The sequence below is a fragment of the Phaenicophaeus curvirostris genome, chromosome 7 (genome assembly GCF_032191515.1).
Source record: "Phaenicophaeus curvirostris isolate KB17595 chromosome 7, BPBGC_Pcur_1.0, whole genome shotgun sequence".
Taxonomy (NCBI): domain Eukaryota; kingdom Metazoa; phylum Chordata; class Aves; order Cuculiformes; family Cuculidae; genus Phaenicophaeus; species Phaenicophaeus curvirostris.
This window is the reverse complement of record NC_091398.1, coordinates 30076101-30098814: the sequence shown is the minus strand read 5'-3', so window position 1 is coordinate 30098814 and position 22714 is coordinate 30076101. Positions and strand designations below refer to the sequence as shown.

Genomic DNA, 22714 nt, shown 5'->3' with positions numbered 1-22714 from the left:
GCTAAACAACTCCAGTTCTCTCAGCCGTTCCTCGTAAGACTTGTTCTCCAGCCCTTTCACCAGCTTCGCTGCTCTTCTCTGGACTCGCTCCAGAGCCTCAACATCCTTCTTGTGGTTAGGGGCCCAGAACTGAACACAGGATTCGAGGAGCGGTCTCACCAGTGCCGAGTACAGAGGGAGAATAACCTCCCTGGACCTGCTGGTCACGCCGTTTCTGATACAAGCCAAGATGCCACTGGCCGTCTTGGCCACCTGGGCCACTGCTGGCTCATGTTCAGTCGCTGTCAACCAACACCCCCAGGTCTTTCTCCTCCAGTCAGCTTTCTAGACAGATTTCTCCTAGTCTATAGCACTGCATGGGGTTGTTGTGCCCCAAGTGCAGGATCTGGCAATTAGAATCTTAGCCTTGTTAAACCTCATGCCATCGATCTCAGCCCAGCGGTCCAGCCTGTTCAGATCCCTTTGCAGAGCCTCCCTACCCTCCAGCAGGTCAACACTGCCCCCCAGGTTAGTGTCATCTACACACTTACTAAGGGTGCACTCAACGCCTTCATCCAGGGGACACCACTTGTGACTTGTGACTTTGGTGAATTTGTCTCTGGCAACTCAAGCAACTAGACAGACCGGCAGGTGGGACACCTGCTCTGTGCTATGTCTGACTCCTAGTCCCAGTACTATAGAGCTAGCTCTGCATCACAACATCCTCCAGTGACAGAGACAGCCATCCTGCCCAGTCTCCAGAATAAGGAAGGTAAACAGGAGAAAGGGTGCATGCAGTGACAAAGCAGCACCGATCACCAGACGTCATTCTGTCCCCTTGTCCAGTTATAGCCAGTGCTGGCTACGTTAAGTGCTAAAGCTATTTGAAACGCACATATTAAGTAGAAGCTCCACTTATCATGGCGCCAGTCACTTGTATTTATTTTTGCAATTTTGCAATTGCTCCACTGAAAATAGAAAAATGTGCTGTCTGTCACACCATCATTGGTGAACCCATACTGCTTTCCATCGTATCAACCCTTATGACAGGATATCACCATTAGCCTCTCTGTTAAACCATTGTGCTAGAATACGAATTGGCTTTTTCTTCTGTTTTTATTATGGAATCCACTTAATGCCACTAGAATCTGTAAGACAAGCTGGTTCAGAGGGCAGTGCCGTCAAAGTCAGTCACCATTTTCAGAATAACTTTGACAGTGCCTATTAACATCAGGCATGCTCTGAGCAGCTTCCATCAATGGATGGCAATGTCGTCTGAAAGTTTCATCGAAGAAATAATGGTGCAAAAAAAACCTGTTATGAAACTTCCAAATTGCTTACGTAGTGCCTTGAAAATATAAAAGGGATGTAATTGGCTAAAAGAATCTCACTACTTCCAAGCAAAATGCAGATTTAAAGGCTTATCAACTATTTACTTATATCAGATTTTTTTTCCATGGAATTTTGTAGTATATTCTGATACAGAAGCGGGGAGAAAGAAGTCATATTTTCTTAACCAAAGACACTGAGAAAGGGCGCTGCACTTTTTCTAATGGAAATTCAAACTACACTTGTCGCACTGTGTGATAGACTGTTAAAAGATTTGGGCTTAGCTCCCAAACCATGACTAATCTGTCGTCTCCCACAGCGGGCTGAGGGAGTTGGTGTCAGGAGACAACCAGAGATCAGCTAATTGTTATAATCTGTCAGAAGCAGGAGTCCTCCAAAGCAGGAGGAAGAACCAAGTTCCTAAGCAAGTCCCCCAGAAACGGCCTTCAGAGGAAAGTTGACCCTACCTAAGAAGATATGCATAACACAACTCCGCAAGAAGCAGCATACAAAGATGACGGCTCAAAGACCTGAAGGCACTGAAGAAGAGTAGGAGTTGCAAGGAGATGACAGATCCCTTTGGAGTCCAAGAAAAAAAGGTCAATGACTCCAATGGTAAAGTTACGCTATGCTGCTTTATTTTGAAGTAATAAAACAGCAGCTTAGGGGAGACAAGAGAGAAATGATGAACATCTTAGTTCTCATGAGTGTTTTTTGGTGCACAGTTAGGCCAGCCCACTAGCTCACACACATCCCAATTGCCTTACACACAGTTCTCATAGCAGAGGGCAAGTCTGCAATAAAAGTGAAAATCATGATTTCCTGGTACTCACCAGGTGATTACCCCATTAAGTCAAAAGAAAGACTCTCTGTGCCAAGAATTATGAAGTCTAGATTAGAAAGGCAACAGAGCCTAGAAGCCTAATGAACCAGATGATGGATTTCTCTTGAAGCACCGTAGATACCATTTGCTTTTATAAAACCCCCTTGCTTGATGGATTGTTGCTGAAAGGCTCCCCAAGATAAGTGGGCTTAATGATGAACTGTTGATAGTTTCACATACAGAGGAATGAAGAAGTGTCTTTGATAAGGGATAGCATGGAAGTATGCATGAAGATCAGAGGGAAGGAAGATACAACGATCTACCTGACTGCACTTTGAAAACAATTCTTGGTTCTTATTATTTAAGCATCTAGTTTTTTTCTTAAGTTTCATTGATAGGAACAGCAAGCTAGGTTTGCCGTTTACCTCCTGACCTTACCAGTATTTCAGGCCCACTGTTCACAACACTTTGAACAAGGAATCCAATGGTTATAAAGCTCCCAAAAGGGGTACTGTCAACAGAAATTTTACATTTCACCTGCAAAGTCAGTTGCTGTTTGGATTTCTGTTGAACAGCAACATTTTTACAACACAGCCTTTAGGCAGGGTCTCACTCCACATCAGCTTGGGTGCTTATCAGCACTATTGTGTGTGCTAAGTGTCCTTATGGGAATTGCTGGTTTTTAATATCCTGAGTAGGTCACTTTGCAGACTAACCCAGCCAGCTGTACTCGCATCTTCTCCCAAATGCCAGCCTGCTCCAGGATGAATACACAGGATTAAGCATCCTGTCAAGTATTTACTCCCTCAAACTGAAACAAAAGCCTCAAAAACAGAAGAAAAAAAAAATCCAATAACAGCAATCAATATGTTGGTTTTGCTGGCTCTCTCACTCCTAGAAAGAAGAGTCCACAACAGGTCTGTAATAACTAAATGCCTAAAGATCCACAATTACCAAGTTTCAAGCAGCCCTCCATATGTAGATTCAGCGCTTACCACTGCATCACTCAATAAACCATTATAGCAAGAGTTTGAAGCCTCCCAGTGAAGTTAGCCATACACCGTGCCACAGGAGCAGTTCTTTGCCCCAGAAGCTCATCTGTGCAGTATCAAATACAAGGCACAGGCCATCACAATTATTCAGTATAAATGATACCACTACTTTAGCTGTTCCTCTGAGATTGGATTCTCATTACACAAGACGCTGTACCAACACTGAGAGTGGGCAGGGGGGCAGGACTATGTCTTCCTGAAAGGAGGTTGTGGAGAGGAGGGAGCTGGCCTCTTTTCCCAAGTGACAGGGGAAAGGCAGGAGGGAATGGCCTCAAACTCCACCAGGGGAGGTTCAGACTAGATATCAGAAGGAAATTTTTCACGGAAAGGGTCACTGGGCACTGGAACAGGCTGCCCAGGGAGGTGGTTGAGTCACCTTCCCTGGAGGTGTTTAAGGGATGGGTGGACGAGGTGCTGAGGGACATGGTTTAGTGTTTGATAGGAATGGTTGGACTCGATGATCCGGTGGGTCTTTTCCAACCTGGTGATTCTATGATTCCTACATAGGAGAAGTTGTAAAGCTTGAGATGTCACTTTCGTTATAACCTTTTTTCTTTTTTTTTTTTTTTTTAGTTTAGAAATTTAAAGGACATTAACTCACCTTTGAGTTTGTCCAGAAACTTATCTGGAGATAAGACTTCTCCTATTCCCACTTCATATTTTAACATACAATTAATGAGATTTAGTAGTTCATATAATGGTTTCAGATAGATCATTTAGTGCTCCCATGGTTGAATGAAGGCTGCTGGATACTCCTTTGAATGGCAAGCAAACCCCAATATTATAAGCATGGAAGAAAGCAGCTTATTAGTCAGTAATGCCCAGTGTTGTTAATTTTTATCTCACGCCTAGTAGTACGCACACTGCATGTTCTTGTATAACCTAACGTAACAAAAGTATTGCATAAGAAAAGCTCTGTTAATAGATGACTGAAGCAGTGTTGGTGCTGAAGGACACCAGCATGAAGACTTGAGATATACTCAATGATTTAATGTCTGCTTTTTACCAGTATGCATCCTTTTATGTCTCAGCATTCATATTTAATTTTATTTTGTTTAAAAGCACTACAAAACAACTTGTTTGCTCAATGAGAAGATTAAAGCACACTTGGTTTTTATTTATTTAGGTGCTGATCTGCTTTGAAGTGGAAACCCAATGAGGACCTACCTTAAGAGTCGGCAAAAACTTCTCCTGTAGCTGAGCCGTTGACTCGCCGCAGCCACGCTGGGAGGGAATGGAGGGCGCGAGGGGAAGTAGGCCAATGCTGCGGAAAATATCAGGGAAACCATTCCAAATTCTAAACAAGAGGGCAAAGAAAAACAAAACCGAGAACAGATGTTAGCATTGAAGGACTTGTATTGGTACAGCACTGCTATCAGACAGCCTCCGATACACAAATCCACCACAAGTGCCTGACTGCTCCTGACAACAGAACTCTGTAACTTGAAGGGCAATTTCTTTTTACCTCCCCAACAAAGATTTCAAATTGAGATGGAGAATCAACGAGATGGAGAAATACTAGCAGTCCATTCTAGTGACAGGAGCTGCAGAGAACCAGGCTCACACACGGGAAATTCAGTGCAGCAAAACCAAAATTTTTGCTTTTTCTCTTTGACGAGAATCACATTATGAAGGCACATTTCCTCACAACAGAAGGAAAGCAGTACAGGTAACAGCTAGAGACTTTAAACAGATGGGACTGGGGAAGCCCCAGGGCATGGATTGACAATTACTTGGCACACAGGATGATGAAAGCAAATGGAAGGTCAAGCAAGGCAGCATCTCGGACACAAACAGTATTACATGGCAACAGTATATAAAGAGAAAAGTGTAGGACCAGCCATGTGTCTTAGGAATAGACGGAGCACGGGTAATAGGGAGAAAAATGAAATAATACAGCTGTTTGCAGATGCTTGTCTTGTTCAGGAGCAGGCATTCTAGATATATGAAGAATTTCATAGTAGAAATTTGGACCTGAACTTGTAAAGCAATGAGCAACTTCACAGAAAATACTCAGCAAGCCTGTGATCAGACATTCTGAGGAAAAACAACTCTACCCACAGTCAGCCTAATTAATTTGTTTTACAGGCTTTTTATAAAAAATAAATATCATGTTCTCCACAGTTCTCAATCCCTGTATTTCTCCTATCCCCTTTGAAAACAAGATTCTTTGCTGCTGGAGAGAAAAATGTGTAGCTGAAGTGTGTTACCTTAAAAGAACCTGTGATCTTGTAACAAAGAATTGTTCACTGACACCACAAATAAATTCCAGCAAAGCTGGATACTCAATTGCATTCATTTTCTTTTTTCTTCTCTTTTAAAATAAATAAATATGAACATGGCACTTTACCAGCTCTTCTGCTAAATCAGAAGAAAACAAATTCAGGAAACTGAAAAGTAAATAACACTTGGAGTCTAAATGGATCAGCTGGAGATACGGAAGGGAAACAAGTGTTTCTACTTAGTATATGGAAAAAAGTCTACCCTAGATTTTTTTGGAAGACATAATGGAAATGTGACAGTGCCATTCTTCAGTATCAAATACTGAAGGATTCATTTTGAATTACGTGGTGCCTCTTTTTCCTGCTGTGGTTTAATTGCATGTTTCAAGAGGGTCAAGGGCACTTTAACTAAACCTTCTCACTGCATCTCCTCTGCTCTCCAGAAAATAGATTCTTCCTTCATGTACATTGGTTTTGACACCATAAGCAGTGAATAAAGAACTGACTGTAACTGATCATCCCACATCTAAGAAAAGGATGAAATGCCCTGTCACTAGAGGATGATGCTGGACATGGAAGCAAGGCTTGCCAAAAGCTGTTTATCCCCTCTTCCTGCATCTAGATATAAATACAGGTTTAGACGTATACGTATGTACATGCATACGTGCACTTTAATTACATTTTAAAGGAAGACTTCAGCCTGCAGACAGGTGCAATCAACAAGAATGTGACCACACAAAACCATATACTTTGTGCAAGGTGCTTATTATTTAACTTAATCATACTGCAGTGCTGTGAGGGTATAGTTTAGGTTTTTCTCTGAAGAATGTAAAGCACGTTGATAATTTTTTTAAGTCACAGTAATATTTCATAACAGGTGCCCATCTGGGGCCTCTTCTATGAGTTGCCTCAAGATTCCTGCCAGTCAAATTGCTGCAGAAGGAGCAGTGAAGTAACACTTCATATTTTTTTTTAATTATGAAATTCAGCATGCAGTCCTTGTAGTACGTACTTGCAACTCCTTAATGTTTCCCAGTGTTATAATTTGCAGGCTAACAAATTTGCCTCACAAGCACTGCCCTCACATACAAAAGAAAAGAGCAGAATTCACTTTGGAAGCTAAAGCAGCTCCCACTATTGAAGAATAAGTGTCTTTAGTGCCGTTTGAGCTTTGTGTATCACACTAGCTTCTCTATCAAAAAGTCCAGGTACTGCCAAACTCATCCAATTTCTTACATGTTGTTTTGCCTCCTCATTAGTAAACCCACACCTCTATCTCCATCATCATTTACTCTACCAGCCTAGATAAAGAAAAACACACTTCCAGGATGAGTTTTAAATTGTAAGTAGGGAATAAAAGTAAGCAAAAGATAAAAGGTAAGAAATAGGTCAATAATGAGATTGAGGGAGCTGCCGTCACAAAGGAAGAACTGACTATTGGCTGGTCAACAGTACAATGGGTGCAGCACTTGGAATTGGGCAAGGCAGCAGAAATTAGTGTGCTGAAATACAGCCATGTATCGTTCTTGTTGAGGAGTGAGTCTAGAATGCCTCACAGAAGCTGGGTACCATGCCACAGCGAACTGTGACTGTAAGAGTGAACAGATGCCTGTGCCTTAGGTTAGGAAGCAGGTACCCTGCTACCCGAGTAGATCCCAAACAGAAAAAAGAGAGGTCTACAGAGGCACAAGCCTCCTTGATACAAGGTCTTTTTCCTTCTGATAGGCTAGTCATAGCACAAAAACCTACTCAAAATCAGACCTTCCTCCCTATCTTGTCCTGAAATGTAAAGGGGGATTGAGGGCACTTCACATACACATACACACACACACACACACGTCCATGGTTTTTTTAAACAATGATTTTACATTAGTATTTGCAAAAACTCTAGCTGCAGTCCAGAATAATTCAAATTTCTTTATGCAGATCAGGTAATACAATTCAATCCTCATTTGCTACATTCATACTATTCCAGCTGTGAATAAGAATGTGCAGACACAGAAAGAGGTTGTGGTAACTCAGCTAAGCTCTTAGCCCACATTCGAGATAAAGGAACCACGATTTATTAAAACACAGAAGAGACAGGAATTAACAGAGCAATTTCAGAATGGTTTCTAATAATTGCTTCGTAATCATGTTTGAGGTTAAGTCCTTGGAAAATTAGCAAACTCTTGGCATGCTACTGATCCCAAGTTAATAATTCACGTTATTACTGTTCTTTAGAAGTCATCACCTGACTTTTGGAGACTGCTTATCTAACACTACCTCATGCAACAGCAATAAGCTTCATCACAAACACAACTCCAAGGTGCTTGTCCTGTGAAACTGGCTTTCCCATAGTATTTGAAAGGATAAGTCCCGCCAAGCCCGACCACGCTTGCCAAAGAAGTGGGGAAGTAGGACATGAGTCCAATTCCTCCTTCTGCCACATTTCATAACACTTTTACTTGCAATCAGTGAAGCCAATTTGAGCTTCACTTTCTTCCCAGCTAATTAAGGGGATAAATAGCACTCTATCACACCTATCAGGTATGTTTTGGTCCATGGATAATCAAAACCATACAACGACCCCAAGGCAGTCACCCACCACGAGGCACCTCTGGAGCCCACCTGGCACAAACACAGCACAGGGGAGATGGGACAGTGGGGACTTGGCTCCTTTAGCTTTCCAGGGAAACAGGGCTGAGGTGAAACAAGACAAATCCCTTGAGGGATTCAAAGCAACCTCCTCTATGACAGCTTCTACCAATTTTAAACCAGTTGCCACCTTCACTGTGATTCACCACAGGCCAATAAAATTCAGGAACCAGCTCTTTTTCATTGTCTGAATGGTAAAAGGAGTTGTAGCTCCTGAAGACACCTCATACAACACAACTACAACTACAGCTGCATGAAGACACCCACCTCTGTTCAAAGCATTTTCAAATACTAAGTAAGAACTCTAGATGCCCCACAAAACACGTTTCCTAGGAAGCTGAAAAGCACCTGTAGGAACATCTTATGCTGGGACCAACAACCCCAAACAGGTCCACAGGATGCTCCCAAACCCTCACCAACTCAGAAAGGCAGAAAGGGCTGTGCTGAGACATAGGACAGACAACATCCACTTTTGAACCTTGTGGCAAACAAGATCCATCACAGTTTCTGAAGAAACTGCTTAGGAAAGCCTCCCAGAAGAAAACCAAAGAGAAAGTGAATCTAATGGTCTGCTGAAAGCAACTTTTCTAGTGCTACCAGACTCAAAACAGAGGTTTAGGCACAAAACTGCACTTTGTTTAGGCAGATGAACTCTTCTCTCTCCATGGAAAATCTAAAGACCTAAGAGACTTCTCTAATCGCTAGATTTTTCCTCCCATTATCTACTACTCCTCAGAATAAAAGATGACATGCCTTCATTTTTACTTGTTTCACACTGGTCATTTTCATCTGCCATGAGATCTTTGGAGTCTAACATCATATTTACCTCTGAAAAAGGCCTAACCAAACCCATATTTCTTTGCTGTTCCAATACATTTGAGCCCAGTAAAAAGCAGGTTATTCAAAAATACTTGCTGAAATACTGATCCAACTTCTACGCTTTCTTTAAAATGAACAGTAAAGTGGCGTGCACCCAAAAGGAGTATTAAGTTGACAAAATTTCCATAAGAATAACATCCAGGAATAAATTATTACAAACAGCTAACTCAATCCCATAAACCTACATATAAACTACACAGTGTATAGAACTTCTGGAAGACCTAGGGCTAACTACTGGCTGAATTTCAGAGGCTGCAGTTTACAACAGGAGAAAAAAACAACCTAATGTACAACTGCTGTGACACAGTGAAGTTCAGCTGATCTTCATTCTATACCAATTTATATCCACCAACAATCCCATTGCAGACCCTTAAGCCACTTCAGCAACTTTTTCCCTACTGCTTGCTGCTAATTTTTGTAAGTGATACAAAGAGCCATAGCACGAAAAAGAGCATGAACATAAAATCTAAGTTATATCAGGTGAATTTTATATCAGTGTATTTTTCCACTAAATCACTGTCACCTCATTGAAATTGCTCACCACCTAAGAATTATGTGATTTTAGCTAAAACCAAAACCTACTGAGTTTTAATTTCAATGTTAGATTCTTAAATACTAATAATCTATACAGACTTAAAAGGCATATGCAAGTAATAAATTACAACTGATTTAATGCAGGAAAGAATTTACTGCTAATTGGCTTTACATCCTTACGGAAACAAAAGAAGAGAACCCATCCTGTCACAGACATTTTTTAAACAAAATTTCAAAAAGTAAAAACCAGTTTGGAAGCACAGGGAAAGCATAAGCTCTCCTAAGATCAGATGATACAAAAAAACCTGAAAAACTTCATCTGGAATCAGTCTGTACAAAAGGCTATTTTTAAATCTTTCCTACAGAAAAGGGAAAAAAATTAACCCTTCTGCTGGTACATTTTACCACTTCATTATTTTCTATCAGTCAGTAACTGTTTCCTGTGCAGACCAGCCACTAGAGGGTAGTGGTTCACAAGTACCAAACACACATGAAAAGTATGTAAATTTTTTATAATTTTTTTTCTCTTTAAAAAAAAAAAATTAAAACCACACCTGCATAGAGGACAGCCTCAATGCGGTCCTTGATGTGCTCAGTGTTGCTCTGCGATACTAGCGGGAGGTGAGATGTTCCATTAGGAGATGGCACTACAAGAGGTCCCACTAGAAATGCACCAGCAGCGCCCAGGTAATTCAGCAGTGATGCGATGGCTGTTGCGGTGGCACGTTCATCTGGAGAAAACCACGTCGTGGAAAGAAACGGTGCTGCATTCATCACAGTTGGCCCTGCCAAGCCATTTAACAGCTGCCCTCCGTGAATCAGCCTGGAACAGAGAATAGAGACCAGAGTCATTTGGGTGACAATTGCCTGCTTGCTTTTTTTCTTTTTTTTTAATTAAAAAAAAACATGTAAGATACTGAGATGGGGACTGCACAAAGAAATAAAAGTCCTGTGCAAAAAAAAAGATATTCAATACACTAAAAGAAGTCAAATTAGATTGATTTAAAGAATCCAGAATTACAATGTTCTCATTACCTCAGATAAATGGAGAAGCAAATGTTCTCTTCAAAGCAGGAAAGGAAGAGGGAATAAAAGGGACTTTCTTTGCAGAGAAATGGTATTGTGATAGGATGTAAAATAGGAAAAGTGTAGTAGCAGGAAGGTTTTAAATTACAAACGTCTTAAACCTGACCCCTTGCCTGCATAAATCCTGACAGAAGATTTACATTAGTTATGGCAGAACCAAAACTAAAACACTTCAGCAAAACACTCTGCATATTTTTTCACTGCATTATTTATTTTTATTTACACACTCAGATGAGCTCTATATGCCTACAGATGAGGAGGCCGGGCTGTTGAGGTTTCCAAGAGAATCGTCTTCTCCAGCAATCTGGCCATTCTCAACACACTGCTGAAACAGCCAAGCAAACCCAGATTTTTCTTGTTTTTCACACTCATAGGGATTTAACAGATAAGACTGGTGACAGAATAGAGATAGTACTCCCAAGCAGTGAAGTCTCTGAAAACTTTGGCTTAATATTAGTACAATGAGCACATACAGAAAGGACTTTTTGAAGGCTCTTCTACACATGGGAGTCAGCCAGAAACCTTCCACTTTGACTTTTCCAAAGAGTGATCAGCCATGAAAGGCAAAAGCATTTTGGAATTTACATAAAAAACTCATGCCTAAAAAGCAGCTAGTGAGTCAAACAAAACATTGCAACCCTCCAAAGCAGATCTAGCCATTGTGCAACAGAATGGTGGCAGATGACATTTTTTGAATGGGTGGTGTTTTTCTAAGCATAGCAGGAACTGGATGTTATTGATGCAGGACCAGAGTTGTTAGACATAAAAAGCTACGGCCCGAAAATGAGGAAACATAAGCTAGCATTTAGGCAAGGTTTCAAGCCACAAATGGCTGAATAACATACAGTGTAACAAGAGTTTTTTAAATGGACAAAATATGCAAAAGAAATGCTGACAGACTTGGTTGCAATAAAAAGCAATAGCTGCCACTGATTCTCAGTGGATTAGGAATTAAATTTTTAAACAAAATTTATAAAAACATATAAAAAAAAAAAAGACTAAGCCATTCCATACCATCTGAAGGAAACCTTTCCTAAACTGGAACAGAAGTAAAGTAATACCAGCTTTACATATAAGAAATTTTTTTGAAAGTTCACATAGCAAGGGCAGATTTCATGTCTATTTGTTCACGATGTGCTTCATACAGAAATCACCAAGGCATGGTCAGGTCTTTTTAATGCTTGTTAAAACTGTCCTCCTGCCCCAAATAAAATAAAATTAAACAGTTTCAAATAAATAAAACTCACTGCCTAAATGATGCTCTGGTGTAGTTTCCTGGAGGACACATTACGTGAAGCCCTTATGGTTACTCTCCAACCCAGTGTACTTTGGAGAAACCAAGGTATCCTTGTGTACATCATTACCATCTTTCTACCTGTGTCATTACAATAAGTTATTCTTAAACTTGTTCTAAACTGTTCCAGGGTATTTACAGAGCTATACCACATCCCCAGAAACAGCCACATTTCAGTAGCAACTGAGGTAACTATTGCAACATATAGAGATTTTATTTTAGTATTTCCTCTTGCTCTAAAGTGAATTTCATGCTTAAATTGCAGTTTACTAAGAAAACTGCACGACCGCAAAATGACCTTCATAGCTATAGGTGCCATACTGACACTTTGGTTCATTTATCTCACTATGATAATATTGTTTTAATTCAAATATGCCTACTCTATTGACATCCTAAGAGCAAATAAAACTCACTAAAACAATAAAAAAGTACAACAGTTCTTCTGCAGCACCTACGGGCATATAGGCACTTCATCTGGTAGAAGGATAAAAGTTTTGTAAAAAAAAAACCAAAAACCAAATCAACCACAAAACAAAAAAACCCAATTTGAATATCATGAGAATTATACACATTCTTCATGTACTTACACTTCAGATTAAGCTTATGTCTATCAAACTCCACCATCTGAATAAAGCTCTATAACTAACCTCAACACTCAAGGGAGAAGCATATTAATTTTACTTTACAGATTCAAAGGGAGAAAGTAGTATCTTAATCCAGAATTTTAATTCTACATTACTTTTCCATCTTGTTTTTTTTCTAAGAGTGAGCCAATTCTTGTCGCTGTAGGTCTCTGCTGTTGGTGTTCCCTGGCTGCTCTCTCTCCTGCATTACCCTGCCTGGTGTGCTGTCTGTTCCCATGGACTTGCTTTTCCATCTGCATTTTTGGCATTTACCAAGCTTGACATTATCATCCAGGGTAGAATATCTCTTATCTTAATATTGCTTAATTTTTCAAGTCTAACATATTTCGGAGAGTAAGCACTATTTTCAGACTAAATTGCCACTGATATACAGACTGCTTCCTCAAATATCTCTGCATATGATAACAGCCTGAACTGTATTTTATCTGTTTTTCAACACTGGTTTGAATTTAAGCTATTTTTCCTGAGAAAAAGATAATTTGTATTGTTCCTTTACACATCCTTAACTCACTTCCCTAGAGAGTCAGGGACAAGAGATTCAAAACACGATTCAGTGCATTGACTAAGCTGCTACTCCGGGAGACACATGTAGCAGCCTCTCCATCTGACAGAGAAATATGAACACAACAGTATTGGTGGCTTTTTGCTGTTTTTTACAATGTCTTATCATCACCGTGCTAGATTTTGGTCTCACAGCCCATAGGAATCACCTCTTGTACACCATCAGTGCTAAAAATTGCTCCAACACCAAGAGACATTTGTTTCTGTTATTCTCCTATTTTCTTCTTGTTTCTGCTGCCAAAAAGGTGCAAAGAGCAACTGCATTTTTCCCTGTCACTGTGTCAGTTCCATTCTAAGATTTATCGTTAGCCCTTCTCTCAGGGAAGAGAATTTAGCTCAGGACCCTACCCAGATGGAAAAAAACTTCTCAGTCTTATTAAACTAACAGGGTAATTTTCATCTGTTATTTATCCAGCACTACTCTGGTTTCAGATGCATTATTTATCCAATCATCACCTAATTATTTCCATGTAACAAAAAGTAGAAAGTTATCGAGTTCAAATAATAGAAAATGACACAAGAGTAGGAGGCTTTTTAATCACAATCGTGAAAGTGAAAATTGGAAAATATGACACCAGAAATTCATCCCTGACTTAAAAAATAATTATGATTGTCTAGCTTAAAGCAAAAGTAGGCAAGTAAACATCTAGCCAAAATATCTTATTCCTAACGATTTCAGAAGCCAGGTGAGGGATTCATTTAAAAAATTCAAGGGTTTTGCACACTTGACCTTGGTGCTAATCAATTTGTGAGCTCTGCCAAACTTGTAAATTGCAGCTTAGTACACGAACTCTTTCAAAAAGTTTGAAATATTATTTGAGGACTGGTGCTAATGGATAAATTACACACTTACATCACGTATATATCTATCCATACACAAAAACTCAATAGGCGGGCGTGTATATATACACACCTTTGTACAAAATAAAGATCACATTTGTTCCTAAACTGGCGTCTGAAATGCGAAGAGGTAGAAGAAGGGATAGTTCAAGTAGAACAATAGAAATTACTATATTGTCATCTCTCTCCAAAATTTTTGTCAAGTCATATTACACATTTTTCATCACTTAACCGAGAGAATATATTATATGAGCATTAAGAACTAACCAGGTTATACCTGCTTTATTCACTCCCTGCTGCCACTGTTGCAACATCCTAACAACAAAAAAAAAACAACCCCACGTAAAGCTAGAAATGCTGAAATTAAAATATCACTGAGCAAACTGGGTATGGAAAAAAAAAGTGAAATTATTAAGGGGAAAGGTTCCAGTGATTGATGATCACACCATACAGTTAAGATGGGAAAGTGCTTCCATTTACAGTCAGCTTTATTTATCTTTTTCTGCTTCTACAGGTTGAAACCTTCCATGCATGGTTACAGTCCTGTCAGGTATTGGATTTGTTTAGCTATTACAAAGCTTTGTGTACATAAACACTTCTTCTATATAAAAAAGCCAGATATTTAATGTTTCCACCACAGTATGTCTCATGCCTACGTTTAGGAGCATTTTAAATGAAAGAGAATCTCATTACTTTCTGTACTCAGATGGGGAAACAAAGGCAACAGTAGAGGGCAAACAACTTACCCAAGAAATTACTTATAATACAACAGATTTAAACCACCACACTAAAAAAAGTCTCCAATGCTCAGTTCTAAGATGTGTTAATTGAACTTGTTTTGGGAAGGCTAGGACTGAAGAAGTCGGGTAAATATTTTACCACTGATTAACAAAGTGGAAAAAGCTTTTTCATCTTTTCTTTGGCAGACCACACGGGAAGAACAGGCCCCACTGCATTGCTCTGGCTCTCCAAACATATTTTCTCTAGCAGTCTCTCAGGAGCCCCTGCTCAACAGGGAAATTAGGTTCCTCAGACTCCTTAGGAAAGATCAGAGCTCATCTCAAGAGCCTTGTGAAGAGGAGCTTTTGGTGCAGGTTTTTTTTTTCTCCCTCGAGACTTTTACCATGCTTTTCCTACTAGATGCCATGAGAATTGACCACTTAGTCACTATTCAAACTTCTATACAAATGCAATGAAAAAAGAAGGTAATTCAGTTTTGCTCCTGTTTAGCAAAGTGCAAGAAGCAACGCAGTCACTAGCCTGCGGCTGCACAAATACATGGCTGTGGTGAGCCTCTTAGTCTGGAAAAGTTTAGTAGATTAATTGCTTACCCTAACAATTAAAAAGGATTCCAGATAAAGAAGTTAATGTTTTACAGAAACGCATGGCTGATTTTTCTTTCATGTGCCTGACACTTCCACTCATTGGAAGTAGTGGATTGTTCATCTCCTGCTAATTTGGAAGACAAATAAGTTTATATAGTGATTAGCTCATTGTGGGAACTACTGTAAGGAAATGAAAGAGACCCTTCCACTGGAGGACTTAAGAGCACTTTTCAAGTGCTATTGAATTTAGCCTCGCTACATGGCAACAAAGCAAGTAAGTCTACATTGATGTATGATGCAAGTTCCTTGCCCAGAAAAAGGAATACCAGAAGACATGGACATCCAGATTATATGTTCGGAGATTTATTATACCTCAGAGGGAACGGATACCATTTTTTTAAAGAACCACCTCCGATTTTTCACATTTTTCTGATTTACTATAAAAGGATAAAGGTTTTCTGTTAGACTCACAAAAATGAACACAACGAAAGAACCCTCTATTAAGTGGAACTTTTTCAGGTACTTTTTAAAGCAAAGATAGAATTAAGAAGATTAAATCTATGCTTTAAAGTAATTCACTGCTATGGAATAGGGGAAGAACCCAATGCAAATGCTATTCTCTTCATAACCTGAAGTCAGTGCAGTAGGGCTCTATGTCTGGAAAAGGACTAGAAAGAAAAATACCTCTGGGTAAAGCAATGAATTCATCTATTAAAAGTAACATTCTGAAAGATGAATTTCATGGAAATGCACTTCCTTTCAATATTTTCATTAAATGATATATTTATACTACAAAAGCTTTATGCCTTCTGGATATTCATGGATTGAGGCCATTAGCATTTTTTAGCTTGGTTTTGATGCATGCGACCATTGATATGTGGAATAATTTAAAGCTATTTTTTCCTCATCAGTAAGAAAAATTATTACAAGCAGAAAGTCTGAGTCACTGTGTGGTACATTATTTCTAGCAATAACACAAAAAAGAGAAAACCTTAAAAATGTATTTTTCACCACTGCCATCAGAACAGGGTCATTTTTTGCCCCCTGTGCAAAATCTACGTCCTCAGCACAGTCGGTCACATCATTATGGCAGAGGACTTAGAAAAGACCATAGAATCTCCAAAACACCCCAGCCTCATACCTATTCTCCCACTCTTAAAGAAAACAGCAAATACATTTGCAATGGTCTGAAAACCAGTGAATTTTGGTTTTAAATCTAAAAGAATTGGAAAAGAAGAATTACTCCAAAACTATTATTACCAAGAGCCTGCCAAGAGACAGATGAGGATTTGCTAGGAGATGAAGCAGCAATCTCAGGCCAAGACCCAGACATCTCCATCAGGTGTCCTGGCAGTACGGTGACAAATTCACTCACATCCTCACACCACGTTATTGTGCAGCCACCAAAGCTGTCAAACAGCTGCGAAGAGGGTTTCTTCACTTAAAGCTTTGTTCAAGTCGAAGGATGAGGGCACATGAAACCAAAGCTTCTTTTTGCAATTTTATTTTTATTCAATGTTAGGAAGGGGTTGTTTTTCTTTTAAAGCTAACCCACTCCACAATCCTGTTATTAAAAGAAGACAATGCTAATGGAAGATCATCAAATAAGAACAGACCCAAAATAAACAGCATTGAAAGTAGGCAATTACATTACAGTTAATGAAGCAAAACGTTGAAACAAGTTATCAAGGAAGGGCACCAGGACTCGCTGCTATAAGCACTGCTGATGGAGATTGCTTGGCACAAGATAGATTCTAAGTAGGATTTTTCAGTAAAAGAAGAGGAGAGTACAGCAAATTAGAAAACAGGATAAATAAGACCTCTTAAGCTGGTGAAAGAGCAAGGTAGTGGTTTGATCATAATGCAGCAACTTTGATACAAATTCAATTAATATGAATTCTTCTTCAAGGACAGAAGTTAGCCAACAGAATACAAGTCACAAGACTGGGGCAAAGAGTTCAGTATAATTAAAAAAATAAAAAGCTTTCTACAGCTGAGGATAACACCCACCATTATATGAGACAGAGTTAAATATCCCACAAAGAATATAAATTCTCTTCCCTTCCAGCATAGGCTTGTACTACTAGAGGCCTTGTAGAAATGCTGCCATTAAATATTGCTGCAATAACAAGCCCTTTCTGAGATTTCAGTTTCCTTTAACATACCCGTTGGACTTAGCACTCCCTGAATTTACACAGGGTCTGTAAGGCACTAATTCAGCAGCTACCCCCATCACTTGGGGACGCAGACGACACCCACCGTGCCACGGCAGAAACACAGCCCAGGAGCAAGAGGAAAGAGTATTTATCACCAAAACTGTTGAGCTGCCTCCTTTTTCCACTAAAGCTGCTTCAGCTGAAGGAGAAGCTGATTCATCTGCCACCAAAGTGGCTCCATTTTGGGTGGTTTTCTGAGCACAAAAGGACATTCAGTATTGCCAGGAAATACGAGAATCACAGAATCACTAGGTTGGAAAAGACCCACAGGATCATCGAGTCCAACCATTCCTATCAAAAACCTTAATATATCTTTTCATTGCTGGAATTACATCTTCCAAGGTGCCCCTTTGCATTTTTCAGGCATGAGAAAGGTGGTTCATGGTCGTTTCAAGACCAAGGATGACAAAAAATGAGATGATCCCATGTCAGTCTTAAGGTTTTCAGAGGTGAAAAGGGGGAAATGTGGAACTATTGAAACATAAGTCTAACAGGAATAAAATACAAACTAGGTTGCAACTAGCTAATAGAAATAAAACGTACCGAATCTTAAAATATAATAAAGGAAAAAGTTAACACTAATGTATCTAAGAGAATGCAAAAAAAATTCCAAATCCCAAGAAGTGGTATTATTAAAGAAAAAAACCCTTTATAGGATGACCTACCAGTTACCTCTGTGTCCCCCATAAACAACTTTGTAAATAACCACTCCTGTTCCCACTGTAATTCTCTGCGTTACTGTTTTGCTACCTTCCCAACAAACGTTTTAATGGTACTTGCTGCCAAGGAGTGCCCTCTTGCTGCTGGGACTCAAGGTCCTCAGTAAATACTTCTCTGTTGTGAAATCTAATGTGAAGGCCAAACACTACCAGCCCACAAGCATACTAAGTTCTAATAAATTGCTTAATTAATATATTCAATCCAAATGACAAATTATGTTACATCCTTTACCTCCATGTCTTTAATTATCCTGTCTTTCAAAACATTTTAAGAAGTCTTACATCACACAGTCAGTCTTAAAAGCCACAGATTTATAGCTATGAGCTGATTTCATCATTTATTTCCTTCTTTCTTATACATTCCAGCTCTTACAGCTTTTTGCCCAGATTTATTATTTTAGAATTATATGGAAGACCTGAGCTGTATATAAATTTATTCCTAAACACAGAATATGAGGAAAATATGAAGTGTTATGTAGGGGAAAAAACAAACCTAATTTTGTCTGTAAAAAAATGGTCTCCTTCTAATGTTAATGTTCAGGATAAAATAATAAATTCTAAGAGAGTCCAATGAAAATAATCACTTAGTTCCAGGCAGTAGTCAAAAAGGAAAAGACTGGACAAATGCAGGCAAAAAGCATTAGCAGTGCTCTGGGAACCTTCAGGGAAGGGGGAAAGGTTCAGGAATGGTAAAATTTTAATGTCTTTTTTTCTTCCTCTGTTCTATATAATTTACATTAACTGAACTAAAACAAACAGCTGTGGTAAATGAGCTTTCCATAAAATTTAGAAAGGAATAATGGTTTGGGGTTTATTCTTAAAAGCCAAATTCACTGTCACACATCTGGCACATTTGATAAACCCAGAAGTGTATGGTACATAAGAAAAACACTTTTTAACCTCATCTGTATGATACACACGTTAGTGGTCTGGGGAGGAAAGCAGGTAGATAGGAGCGTATGAGTACGTGACTAGGACTTTATTCGTCCATGGTTGGTTTCTCACTTTCACACCCAAGTCCATACTTCCACATTTTCACCATGCACTCCCACGTCAGTCTTCAGTGAATTTATGCAGTTTTGGCATTGATTTCCCAGTACAGTTTTAGGTCACACACTGACAGAACGTGAAAATTCCCCATAAGGAACAGCTGCTTTAAGAGAGACACTCAAATGTGCAACCTGAACTCTCCCTCATACAAATCATGCATATTCACAGACACCAAATGAACTGAAAACAGAAGTTAAGGTTTGTGTTTAAATCATGACCCAGAGAACTGGAGATGGTCTTAGCCTGCTATTACATGCTACAGCCAAAAGAATAATTACGGACTAGAAAGGAGCTTAACAACGCACTTGGATATTACAGGTCTGTGTGAGATAAGGCATATAAAGCAGTCAGGATTAAATGTTAGTCTTAACAGTGATTTCCTCACATCTGCGATTGCTCTGATAGGTGATGGGCTTTAGTGACTCTCCTTAATGTTAAATTATAAGAGCTTAGGGAGCGGAGACAGCTACGAAGTAGAAAACTAAACCTGACAAACCTCATGAACGTTCTTGTAATTTTATGTATCTTAACTCTGACATAATCGCCCCATGGAAATTCTTCAGTACATTACTGCACACTACCCAGGCATTAAAGGAACATATTACAAAACATGCAAAAGCATTTAAAAACATTCCTGTTACACTGGCTTCTGAAATGCTCCAATGTGCGCAATCTTGTCCATCTGACTGGCTCTGTAACGTTCAAATCGTTGTATTAGCACATATACACATTCAGAGTAAGTGCATAGTTTAGTGCTCAGCCAGTTGTTGCTAATGCATTAAGCAGTAATGCTCATCTCAAAAATATTATTTTATTTGGTATTATGCTTCAGTAATTGAAGAAAATTGGCCTTCAGTTCTAACCCTCAAAACAATGCAGGTTGCCTGGTTTAACATCTCGCTGTGTGTACGTTTAGTGTCTCCAGAAAGCTTCACTGAAAATCCTACTTCTGCTTCACACAGTTAGCTAGAACTAATTATCTGTAGATTTTTTTAAACAAACTATGTAAAATATCAAACTACTTCCTGAGGTACAGCTACAATCCATTAAAATGTCTCTTTCTTTTTTTTTTTTTGAAGAGGCCAAGTAAGCAAATTTATCAGTTTCAGCTGGAGATGACACATAACTTTCACAACTTAAATTAACTAAATAAATAAATAACCTTTTCCATCAGGATTTTGCACATGCTCTTTTTTTTTTTGTAACCTCAAAATGGTTTTCAAGGAAATCATAGAATAGTTTGGGTTGGAAAGGACCTTAAAGATCATCTAGTTCCAACCCCCTGCAAAGGGCAGGGACATGTCCCTTCAGACCAGGCTGCCCAAGGCCCCATCCAGCCCGGCCTTGAACACCTCCAAGGACGGGACATCCGCAGCTTCCCTGGGCAACCTGTGCCAGTGCCTCATCGCTCTTCTTATAAAGAAATTCTTCCTTAAGTCTAGTCTAAATCTGCCCCTCTCCAGTTTATACCCATTTGCCCCTAGTCCTATCGCTACAAGCCTTTGTAAAAAGTCCCTCCCCAGCTTTCTTGTAGCCCCTTCAGGTACTGGAAGGTCACTATAAGGTCTCCTTGGAGCCTTCTCCAGGCTGAAGCCCAACTCTCTCAGCCTGTCCTCATATGGGAGGGGCTCCAGCTCTCTGACCATCCACGTAGCCCTCCTCTGGACCCGTTCCAACAGCTCCATATCCTTCTTATGTTGAGGATTTCAGAACTGGACACAGTGGTCCAGATGAGGTCTCACAAGAGAGGAATTGAGGGGCAGAATCATCTCTCTTGACCTGCTGGCCACACTTCTTTTGATGCAGCCCAGCATACGGTTGGCCTTCTGGGCTGCGAGCACACACTGATGGCTCATATCAAGCTTCTCATCAATCAGTAACCCTAAGACCTTCTCCATAGGGCTGCTCTCAATCATATCATCCTCCATCCTGTACTGAAACAGTGGATTGCCCCAACCCAGGTGTAAGACCTTGCACTTGGCCTTGTTGAACCTGATGAGGTTCACACAAGCCCACTTCTCCAGCTTGTCCAGGTCCCTCTGGATGACATCCTGTCCTTCTGGAGCGGCAACTGCACCATTTAGCTTGGTGTCATCTGCAAACTTGCTGAGGGTGCACTCATTCTCACTGTTCATATCACTGATGAAGATATCAAACAGCACTCTGTCATTATGATTATACATCTCATAAAACCCTATATAGTCCACAGCCATTCCTTCTCCAGTTAAACAAGCTATTATTTGAATGTTTCTGCTTAAGTGTTCATTTCACCCTTTTCCCAGGACTCCTCATTGTAGTTATACCAGAAAACCTTGTTTAAAGATGATCACAGCATGTTCAAACTCTTCTTTCCACTCCCAAAATTATACCTCTATCTAAACCATATTTGGGAATTTCTTCTTCGGTTCTTACAGTCTTCATCCTTGCTTCAGTAAAGCCTAGGGCAGCACAAGTCTTTTGGCATAAACCATAAATTAAAAATGACACAAGACACTGCATTTCATTGCATTTAAGCCACCTGGCCCATTTAAAATATACATATATTTAATCCAAGATTGGTCAGAATGGATGAACTGGATGCTGAGCATCCCTTGGCATCTTGAGAAAGGGTAAAACAAGGGCACAATGAGGACAGGTCCTCCTGGCCACCTTAACAGTACAACTTCACCTCAAGAGGGTCACTGTGAATGGCAGCACGATATGGTTAGTTCAGCCTCCTCTGCTCACAAAGTCCTCAAACACCACATTGAAATGGACAACCCTGGGCACCTTGGGTGCTTCCTTATATACCCACTAAGCACTTAAGAACTGAAACAACATCCCTTCCTGCTCACCACACTGCACTTAGTTTACCAAGCCATTCATCACATACTAGGCTACTTACTCCTGAGTGGGAATATCTCTACAACCAATGTGTTCATCACATTCTCAGCCCTCTCTCTGAGCCTTTTCCTTCGTTTTTATCCAGTCACCTGCCCTCTATTCCTTTTCCTTTGTTTTTATCCAGTCACCTGCCCTCTATTCCACACCAAGCTTTTTCTTTCTCAATGTAAAGGTTTCCAAGCTCATTTTCAGTGTAAACAATAGCAATGAAGAAAAGGAACCTGGTGAAATAATACAGGGACTGCTCAGAAGCAAACTAGAATTCAAGGGAACAAAACCACATAAAAACCTTCTATAAATAAGTTGCTTTCTTAGCGCTTACCTGTTATGCAAGCATAACTAGTGAAGAACCAGTACTACTACTGTTTTTAAAGAAGCAGAAAAATGCAGTAATGCCTGTAGTCCTTCCTCCTTCAGCATGAGAGTCAAAAGAAAGTTAAGTGAACAACAAGTGATTGATATTCCCTGGCTGAACGAAACTAGTGCAACTCCTGTACTTACCAAGGAGTCCCAGGTTCAGGATACACTGATGGGACCATCCAATTGTTTGGATTGTGTGATTTTTAGGAAGGAATCTGTCTCTGTCACGAACTCTTAAACTGCACATGTACAGAAGGCATTAATTTCAACCACAGGGAAAG

The 22714-nt window shown here is 39.8% G+C and overlaps 1 protein-coding gene across 1 annotated transcript in view; it reads right to left on the bottom strand.

The window, feature by feature from the left end:
• The window catches only part of SLC49A4 (solute carrier family 49 member 4), a 294424-nt gene that overhangs the window by 27490 nt on the left and 244220 nt on the right, over window positions 1–22714 (bottom strand). The window contains exons 4-5 of the mRNA XM_069861447.1: window positions 10010–10278; window positions 4351–4480 (exon numbers count right to left, since the gene is read on the bottom strand). Of these exons, the coding sequence (XP_069717548.1) occupies window positions 4351–4480; window positions 10010–10278 (399 nt within the window). The remainder of the gene's footprint in view (window positions 1–4350; window positions 4481–10009; window positions 10279–22714) is intronic.